General features: G+C 37.6%; 1 protein-coding gene across 1 annotated transcript in view; it reads left to right on the top strand.

Moving 5' to 3' along the window:
* The window catches only part of LOC112189552 (transcription initiation factor TFIID subunit 10), a 56,856-nt gene extending 46,908 nt beyond the window's left edge, over positions 1-9,948 (top strand). The window contains exons 5-7 of the mRNA XM_040514463.1: positions 9,087-9,144; positions 9,241-9,291; positions 9,688-9,948. Of these exons, the coding sequence (XP_040370397.1) occupies positions 9,087-9,144; positions 9,241-9,291; positions 9,688-9,768 (190 nt within the window). The 3' untranslated portion in view covers positions 9,769-9,948. The remainder of the gene's footprint in view (positions 1-9,086; positions 9,145-9,240; positions 9,292-9,687) is intronic.
* The last annotated feature ends 976 nt before the right edge of the window (positions 9,949-10,924 follow it).

The following is a 10,924-nucleotide window of genomic DNA, read 5'->3' on the forward strand; positions in this document are numbered from 1 at the left end:
GGCTAGCAGTGGGTCTGAAACGAATAAGTAAAGCTGCGTGCAATATTGCATAACCCCAGGCAGATATAGGCAGGTTGGTGCGCATAACCAATGTCTTAGCCACCATCTATAGCCTTTTGATGGTGGCTTCTGCGAGACCATTTTGTGTATGCATATGGGGTACATGATGCTCTACATCGATCCCAATAGACATGCAATAATCATCAAATGCTTTTGATGTAAAATCTTAAGCGTTATCAAGCCTTATAGACTTTATAGGGTGATCAGGGTGGTGAGCCCTTAAGAGTATAATTTGTGCTAGGAATTTTGCAAATGCAGCATTTCTTGTGGACAATAAAACGACATGTGACCAATGTGTCAAAGCATCCACCAGAATCATAAAGTACTTGAATGGTCCGCATTCTGGATGGATAGGTCCACAGATATCTGCTTGTATCCTTTGTAAGAATGGAATGTTTTGTTTTGTATCTTTAGCATAGGAAGGTCTTGATCATGTTTTTGCTAAAGAGCAGGCTTTGCAAAACTAGTAATGTGCCTTTGAAATAGTCAATGAGGCATAATGGGATGGAGGTAGTGTTTCTGGTACTTCAGAAGGCAATGACTGCATTTGAGCAGTAATAGGAATGACACCTTGCAGTGTGGCAGATTTTTTTTCTCATTTTATTTTTCACTCGAAAGAAGGGATGTCCGTATGAGTTCTTTAAAATATGGATCATCATGTCACGACCGGGGTGCCCTAGGTGGTAGTGCCAAAGCCTGTATGAGTCGGTGTCCCACATTTCATTATTGGTGACAGCATAGGATTCAATAATCTGAATCGTAGTGAGGTACAGTCTACTAGATTATCTCACAAGTTTCTCTAAAATGGGTTTCCTTCCACATTCATTAGAGGTTATATAAAGGTATTCAGTTCCATTCTCACTGTGTGTTTCTACATGATAATCGTTGGCACAAATATCTTTGAATCTTTAACAAGGTTCGATTAGTTCTTGGTGCATACAGAGTGTATGTGACATTAAATATATCTCATATTTTTTAGAGTATTTCTATTTTAGGTAGAATGATAATCTTTTCATTCAAATAATTTTTTCTTTTTCTAGATGTATTGCTTTACATCTTTATAGTGCTATTTCGAACCATGTAAATATGTGTAGTAAATAAATTTGAATAAATTCAATGCTTCAGAATAAATTAAATTAGAAATTTATTAATATGCCAACAATAATCAAATCAAGATATTGTTCAGAAATCTAATTCATCAAACCATTCTTTAAGACCAAACAATAGTCTAATTAAAAATGAGGCATTATGCCTTCACATCTGGCTTTAGAAAATAAATAAAGCAGACCAGTCAAACTCTGAAGCATCCTTTGATGGAGCAAGTTCCTTGTTGCCATTGAAGTCTGCAATAGTGAGGTTGACATCTGGGTCATGACCTTCTTCTTCTATATAGTGAGCCTCTTGTTCTTTAGACTCCCTATACCTCTTGTAAGTGGCTACAATTATGTTGCTTGCTTGGCAGTTTTTGTACCAATGCCCAATGATTCCACACCTATAGCATGGTTCATTGCCAACTCTTTCATGTTTGATTGAAGGGTTCTTAGGTGCCCTTTGCACCTTGTTTCCATGACCACTAGGGCCAGCACCACCATCTATGCTCCATACATTGGGAGGGCCTCCATGGACCATACCACGATCCCCATGTCCCTTGCCACATGGTGCGTTGTTGTCATGTGGGTAGGGATCAGCACGTCTAAATCCCTTGGCATTGGAGTTCTTTCCACCTTTCATTTTTCTATAACTAGCCTCGGAAATTTTCTTTGTCCCAGTGGGCTTGGCATTGTTGTTCAAGAGAATCTCATTATGCCTCGCAGCCGCTTGCAGTAGGCTGATCAACTTATTGAAGGTTGTGATTCTTTTGTTGTCATACTCCAGCCTATACTGGTTCGCTAGTATAAGCGCTGAAGTAGGAAATGTGGAAAGACTCTTGTAGATCATATCATCTTCTATGATTTCTCTTCCACAGAAATTGAGACATACCTATAAGCACAACATGTCCTTGTTGAAGTCATTGACCCTAGCTTTTATAGTCAAGCGGATTCCATTCCACTGAACAGCCAGTTCTGGGAGCAAAGTGTCATGAATGTTCGCAAAACGTCCCTTAAGGGCATCCCACAATTCTTTAGGTGTCTTCAACTGAAGGTACTCCCAACGTAGGCTAGGATCAATATGTCGTCTCAGAAACATTAAGGCATTTGCTTACACCTTATTAGATAGTTCATCATCTTTGGGGTTGGTAATGGTGGCAGTGTAGTCTTTTGCCACAAAGGCAGTTTCTACATCAAAAACCCAACGATGGTACTCAAGTCCTTCTAAGTCCAAAATGTCAAATTCAGGTCGAGTTGGATCAGCCATCTACATAAATAAGAGAGAATAAATAAATTACGCAGTCATAAAGACATCCATGTGAATTATTTTCCAAATATATGAATTAGATTTCAAGACGAAGATTCGTAATGGTCACATTTTTTTCGATGCTATGTGAAAATACTTCATCACAGTAAATGTGTATTTATAATGCGCATGAACTTTCATTATCATGGCAAAACGCAATTCTTTTTGTATAGCATTCTAAAGAAGTAATAATCATAGCACATAATAAATAATAAAAACATAGCATATATTAAAATAAATTACATGGCATGCTCAAATTTCACAAATATATACCAAAATATATTTTACACATAATAATAGTAATAATATATCATGCGTAAAATAAAATATAAACAATAGCATAATATAAAGGCATGCTTAGGAATAATTATCTAAGAGTAAATAAAATTCACCAAACATGCTCACAATTGCATAAATAATATATAACAAGATAAATATGGCATGTTCAAAATAAAGTATAAACTATAGCATAATTAAAACATGCTTAAACATAATTATGTAAAACATAAATAACAAGGCATGCTTTAAGAGGATCAATATTATCTAACGAAACATGCTCAAAAGTTCATGATAAAAACATAAACAATAAAATATAAAGCATGCTCAAGAAAATAAATAATTAAATATACCATCGTATGAAATTAAATAAATTAAAGAGAACATACTTAGTTTCGAAAAAATAAAACAATCCTAGCGCACGCGCGTGTTGATGCAGGCGTGTTTAGCGATGTTTTTTTAGCTTTGAGAAAAACTGGGCTGCTTCCTCTTGCATGGGCCACAAAAACTTATTGTTTTTTTTTCTTTACTTTTCTCTTTGTTTTCTGGGCTGCAGGCCTACTTTTTTTCTTCTTTTTTTTTAAGAGAAAATTGGAATATGCAGGTGGCATTTTGCGATCGAGTTGCAGGCTGTGATCTGCAGGAAGGAGGCCGGGATCTGCTGCAGGTTGGGTTCGGCAGAGGATGAGCGCGAGTTGCAGCGCTGGGTGTGTACATGCGCGAGGGCTGGGACATGTACAAGGCCTGGCCGGCTGTGAGGAGGGTTGCAAGGCACACAGTGGCTAGAGGCTGAAGATTAAAGCACAAAGGGGCTAGAGGCTGTAGCGCTTGACCTGGAGGGCTGGGATCTAATGGGAAGGCCGCCGATGATGTGGGCACTGGGTTGACGGCAGAGAGATTTTTTTTTTTATCGGTAGCGGCAGAGAAGTCTTCTAGGTTTGGGTTGTTTTTTTTTTCTTTTTTCTCGATGGGAGGAAAAAAGAAACTAGAAAACTATGGTTTTTTTTTTCTTGGTTATTTGCTCTGAGCGTGCTGATAACGTGTAAAAGTAAAATAGGGATTGGAATTGGTCTACTCATTTCATTTCATGGCCCCTTTATATAGGGAGAGAATTATAACGGAAATATCAATTGCAATGATGACATTAAATGATGATTGATCCGTAATCGTGTTGATTGATGGTAATCACTGATTCCTTGATTCCCTCTCCATTAGTCGCTTTGACGAAGACACATAATATGTTTTTCCTTTAACACAATCAGAAAAGTAATAATATAAATTAAAGTTAACCCATTAAATTTGCTAATTTCTTCATGATTAAAATTAATGTGTTGATTTTTACTAATTTTTATAAAGAGATATTAAATAATAGCATATCATATCAAGAACAAGAACGACCGCACATAATTTAATTAGTCTAGTTTAGGAACTCTCCACTTAGGGTTTCGAGTATAGCAACGGCGCCACCATTTTTGTTGGTTTCCGTCGTGCCTAGCGACGTTCGATGTCGAGCTTTTGGTTTGGAGGACTGCGTCTCCCTGGGCGAGAAGAAGTCTTCTTTGAAATCGACTCCGGGTTCCGGCAAATCGATCTCTTCCTGGGTTGGGTAATCTGCCGGTCCAGTGCAGAGGAATCAGGCTCAGATTGGGTGTTTATCATCGCCGATGCCGTTTCGTTCAATGGGGCAGCTGCTTGGTCTGCAGAGAGAAGGCACGTACCTTCGAAGGCATGCACCTCTGGTGATCAAGGAAGCATCAAGGTCGACGCGCGTCGGTCTTTTGCCGGATTGATGGGGTGGTGGAACGGCAGGTCTCCGGAGGGATGGATGGCGGTAGAGGAAGCCTGACCAATGGAGGCTAGGGCTGATGTTGTCTCTGCTCGGGTATGGGCTTGGGCTTGTGGGCCTGGACTTGAATTTGGGTTGATGGGCTCTTCTCCATCTGCTCGGATTTGGACATGGTTTTTTTTAGCCTGGGCTCGAGCTCAAGCTTGGGCTGGTTGAGTTTGTTGCAATTGCTTCGGATAAGAAGAGCAAGACCAACCTGTTGCCGAGGTTGTTGGCTCCTGAAGAGGCCAAGGATGGTGCTAACTCCAACCCTAAGGGGAAGGAGCGAGCATTTTTCTAGGTCTCTGCTGTTAGACATCTGGTTTACAAGCCTTCTAAAGTTGGAATAATCTCTATAAGCTTTTTCTAAGATGTTTCTAGTTGTATTTGTACCACAATCGCGTGCTGGCATATTAAACTAGATGAATGATTTTTCCTTAGAATAGCGAGGTTGTGTTGTTTGCTTAGGCTTACTATCCAGCAAGCGTCCCTTTAGACTTTAATGACTTTAGTTCGACTTAGATAGATTATCTAGATTTCTGGATTTTCTTATGTAAGTTCTGTTAGATTTTGGCATGTTTTCATAGCTTGATTACTAATGAAATCAATTCCTATTTAAAAAAAAAAATTCAGCAACAAAAAATTTAAGTGTTGTGTTAGCAATATAAAAAAAGAAATAAGTACTATAAGTCTAATATGACAAATGAGTCATTGAACTACAATTAGCAAGAAAATTTTGTCCCAATTACATCTAATTCTTATATTTCTATATTTATATAGAATTTTGTAAACAGCTGAGGCGGTCATCCACTTAATAAATATGTTGGATATAAATTCACATTTCAAACAGAGTAATTTTATTGACACATAGCTAAGTACTAGCTACACACCGTACCCCTAGACGAAGTGGTGTTAGCTCAGTGGTTAGAGCACCCACTACCTATGTACTAAGTCATGGGTTCGAGTCACCATGGGGGCATGAGTGAAACCCTTTGATCATCTTTTTAAAAAAAAAAGAGAAAAAAAAAAAAACTAGCTACACACCCCTATCTTTTGAATTTTTGTTAAATACTATTTTACCCTTTGAGAAAGCCGAACAAAAAAGAAGACATTGAACTGGAGTGGAGTTTGATAATTCAAAGCTTCATATTAAATCGACAAAAGCAGAACATTACTCTAGAGTTTGTGGGAGACATTTCTTGAAGGTATATATATATATATATATATATATATATATAGAGAGAGAGGTTGATTTATATCTAGTACCTTTATAATTTCATCTCACAATCACACTATGAAACCAATATCTTCTTTGCTGTGCTGGGAATCGAGTCAATACGAGAGAGAGACTAGCTGGGATTAAGAAATAGGCTGCTCAAGTGACTATTGGTTTGGCACAGATTTGCATTGTCGTTGAAACCTACTGTTTTTTTTTTTTTTTTTTAATGTAAATGAGGGTATAAGAGGAAGTTTTGATGAAAATATTTGACAAAAAAAATTTTCAAGGTGTGTATTAAGTACATAGATATGTGTGAATACAATTTTTCTTTCAAACACGAATATCAAACTTGTGTAATTTTTAATGCCATCACTATTTTGTCAAAAAAAAAAAAATGCGTTGCAATTTGGAACGTTGGAGAGAAGAATGAGTGAATGAGATGAAGCATTACCCAAACCCAGCAATCGAGAGAAGGCAGGCATGAGTGCATGACGATGACGACGCATCTCTCTCTCAATTCCTTGCCTCCCTAATGGACTAGACTCCCACCGTAAAATACCGCTCATCAATTTCGTATTCTTCCAATTCCGATCAAATCATACATTTTTGTCATTTTTCTTTTTCCTTTTCTGCAGATACCTGACGAGCTTGTGGAGCATTACTTGGCCAAAACCGGTTTTCAGTCTCCCGACTTTCGATTGTAGGTACTTTTCTTTTTCAATTAGGGAGCTGGGATGATCTAACTTACCCATTTCTGTTGGGTTTAGTTTACCTCAGATTTTTGTCTAACCTTCCATTTCATTTTTATTGCTATAGCCTATAGATGATAATGGTCTTGGGTTTTTTTATTTTTTTGGTTGGTCAGAGTTGATTTCATATGCTAGAGGGAAAATAATACCCAGCTTAGAAAATGAAAACAACATCAGCAGGGACAAAGGCCAAGGGAGTTGGGGGCGGATAAACCCATTGGAAAAGGCATTTACAAGCTAGTGCCCATTGGAAATGGGGTACCCTCTATGCTATTGACCAGCTTTCCAAAATTGTTACCCTTTACGCTGTTGACCAGCTCTCTAACATTACATTTTGATGATGGAATCGAGCGCATGTTTGAGCCCTTACTAGGCAATGCAGGCTTGAGCTTCAAGTGGGGAGTTGATAGAGCTAAGTTAGCCTTAGCTATAATGATGTGGCCTGGGGAATTTCGGAGAACAACTCCTAAACCTACTATCACTCTGTTTTCGTCACATGCTCTGTCCACATTTACTTCAAATTGGGAGGAGGTGAAGGAGATCAGAGCTTTAGGTTAGGAGAGCAATTTATATTAAAGTAGCAGGGTGGAGAAGTTGTGATACTTGTAGCACTAGTAAATTCAAAGACAGCACAGATAGCTCTTGAGATAACATGATTAGGTGGTGGCAGAACCTCCTTAAAAACCCCATTGCACCTAGCCTTACGTATCTCCCAAGTCCCAACACAACAGCCTATAAAGTTAAGGATCCATCTCGATCACCGATGCTCATATTGTGTGATGAGGGACTCATCACCCACCTATCAAAAGGTCTGTGCTGAACTAGGGACAGTTTATAATGTATTTAAAAACATCTCTTCAAGATCCATGGGAAAAAGAGTAACATTTGCTGTACTGTCTCCTAACATTGACATGCAGGTAGGGGAGGGAATGATGAATAAGCATGCCTTATACAAGGTACCATATGCAGCAGGCGTAATTAAATTGAATTTTCTTTTTCTTGGGGTTTGGGGTACGGTGGAAGCTGCTGGTGCTCCAGAGTCCAGATTAATGTATTGGTGGATATAATGAGACAAATGGGTTGAATCTAGGCATCTGATGATTGAAAAATCTTGCAGCCAATGGTAACTGGAGCAAACAGATTAAGGGCCACCCTTCTCATTTGGCCAAATGAGATGATCTACGTAAGGACGTCCAGGCACTGATTGGCATATCCATAATCTTTGGAGCTTTAGAGTCGGTAATCAATTGTTGAATTGGGGCTAAAATTCCATGTCTTGGTATTAGGATCAATTAGAGAGCTCACATTAAGGAAGAAGAGAAGATTTGGTGGTATAGATAGGGAGCAGTTTACCATCCTTGAAAAGAACTCCGATTAATAGACTAATTAAATACTGACATTTCTCCTCTTCATGTATTTATATGCCATTACGATCCAACAGTTGATGTCTCTTCCCTCCAATTAGGTGCTTCAAGCCTGCAAAAACCACTTAGTGTTCATGAAGTCACAGTTTTTTGAATACCGAGCTATAGGGATGGGGACCAATATGCCGGTTATTGATGTTCCTCCAATCCTCCATTCTTGTTTAGCCAATAGCCCAAATCTATAGTATAATATTTCCTATTATGCTCAATGGATTTTCCTCCCGGATTCATTAAGACCTCACCAGAACTTTGCAAATGCGGAGTTGGTATAATGAGTTTGAGGGTTTAATAATATATATGTTTTTCCTTTTGGTATTTTAAGCAATTTATTCTCGATTTATTGGGGACGTGAAGTGAAAAATTAACGCAAGCAGACTTCAAATGTTGCCCTTTTGGAAAATACCATTAAATATTGAAAATGGAATTCTTGTTATCAGCAAAGTATTATTATAAACTATGCCTTTCTAGTTATTGATTATTTAAGCACATAAAACTAGCAAAGTCGAGACATGATTAAGTCGAGACAGGTTGTTTCAGGTACGCGATTCTCCTTTTCTATTCGGGATCTTTTCCTTTCCATTTGGGCCATTAAAATCTTATTAACGATTAAAGGGTTGTTCACTATGACTTAGGTAAGCATTGTTACTTTAGAAATCTTTTGGTATAACTTTCTGCTGTGCTGACAAATGGAAAAATGCTACTATTTAGTTTTCATTTTATAATTTTTGAAAAGTTGAGTTAGATCTGTACTTTTGAATATGAGTTATTGACTTGAGTTTTTCTCTATTCACAGAATTAGGCTGGTAGCTGTTGCCACACAAAAGTTTGTCGCTGAGGTTGCAACTGATGCTCTACAGTAAACCACTGATTTCTCAACTTTTTGCCTCATGAGTCATTACAAGAGTTCACTTATGCACACATGGAAACGATGCACACATATAATTGAAACCAAAATCCTTCTTCTCAGTTAGAAATGTAGGACCAAATGGCATTACCTATTAGATGTTTCAAATATCAGAGAAATTTTTTTTTTGAACAAAAGATATTTAGTTGCACTCGTTTTTGTAACAGTTGTAGTGAGCCAGCACATAAGCTGTTACTGATTGGAACAATATTCACATGCTTATTCCTCTAAGCAGGCAATGCAAAGCAAGACAGGCAGCAGTGGTGAAAGACAAAAGGGACAAACAGCAAAAGGTAAAGAAATTCTAGGCAGATGTTTTTTTCTTGTTTTTTTTGTTCTTTTTATTTCTCTTCATATTCTGTCTAGTTTTAACTTTAACGTGGAAACAGGATAAGCGCCCTATATTGACTATAGAAGATCTGTCAAAGGCATTGCATGAGGTAATAAGGATAGTCTTTCCAATCACTTTATCTTGATGAGCCAACTTTTTCTGCCCTTCAGTTTCAATAATAATTGAAGATTCATAGCTGGACTATATCAAGTGACGGAGTCCTGGATATTTTCTAATCCAAGATTAAGTTATGTCGTATACTTGAATTTGGTTTGTATTAGAGGTCTGGAACTATAGAATCTTCAGTGCTGGTAAAGACTTGGGAGTTGTGATCAGTTCTGGAGTGATCCACCCGAGCTGATCTGAATCGCTTATGTCTACTTTATTATTATGATTCCATCTGCGTTTGTTATGTGTAGTTTTAAGCTAAGTTTGTTTTCACTTATTGTTATTAAGCTGATTTAGTTCTGTTAACTTGCTTCCCTTGTTATTTTTGATCGAGCAGTACGGCGTCAATGTGAAGCACCAAGAATATTTTGCTGACAGCCCTTTGACTGGGATAGATCCTGCATCAAGAGAGGAATAATTTGTACTTGGATTTCTGTTGTTCCATGTAGTGAGATCTGTGTAACATTACTGCTAGATGATTAGGTGATGTTCAGTCAATCTATTGTTTTAGACTGAAGATATTGTTCGTATGTAGTTTTACATTCATGGCATTATATTGTGACTTAAATACTGCAGACTGCATATCTGTTTATTTCAATGTGAAGCTGAAGCCAGGACCCGAGGGAAAAAAAAAAAAAACCTGAAGGCGCAGATGTTTTTGGTTTTCTTTTGATCGAGTTAAAGAAAGTTTACAAAGGAAATCTCCTAACACTACTTAAACCATGAAGATCAAAGTTAAAAGTATTAGAAGCATTCAAAGGAAGAGCATGATTCTAGCTTGCAATACCAGTGGGACATATCCCAAATTCCCCAGTGCATCAGCTATAAAACTTGCTTCTCTCTATCTGTGTTTAAACTCAATATCTTGGAATTGACTTGCCATGTATTTGATATCCTAAACAAGAATGTTGATGCGCCAGTGTTGCAGAAACATTGTTGATGCTGTCAATTAAGACATTTGAATCTCCTTCCACTTTGATTTTTGAGTAACCATGAATAAGAGCAGCTTGGAGGCCAGCTCTTAGGGCTAGAATTTCGGTGATTAAAACATTAGAGTATCCTATTTTATTTGTAGAAGCAAGAATAGGAAATCCCTGATCATCTCTTGTAACAAATCCAGCTGCTCCTTGGTTATTATCATAGAGGGAACCATCAAAATTCAGTTTAATGAAATCCTTTGGAGGTGATGTCTCCATCTAATTAAGACAGAAGGATTGATTCTTTTCTTTTTTGTTTCAGAATGATGCAGATGTTTCTGTTGTCCGCGGCAGTTACTCTGGAAAAATGCATGTACTTCTATACAATTTTAGGGGATCTGAACTTAATATTTGCTAATGCTTTGCTTGACAAGAAAGACATTTTCAACTCTGAACATAGTCCTGACTTCTTGATTTCATTGACTATCTGAATGAAGAACCCATCATTAAAATATTATAAAGCAGAAACCCTTGTACTAAGTTAACCCGATCTTCGACCTGATAACTTCTTTCCTGCTTGAGGTCGTCTCCAAACAATGTGGAATGTGTGATTTTCAATTTTTATGTTTTCAGTAATTACATCCAGATTTACAAGAT

The sequence above is a fragment of the Rosa chinensis genome, chromosome 2 (genome assembly GCF_002994745.2).
Source record: "Rosa chinensis cultivar Old Blush chromosome 2, RchiOBHm-V2, whole genome shotgun sequence".
NCBI classification, from domain to species: domain Eukaryota; kingdom Viridiplantae; phylum Streptophyta; class Magnoliopsida; order Rosales; family Rosaceae; genus Rosa; species Rosa chinensis.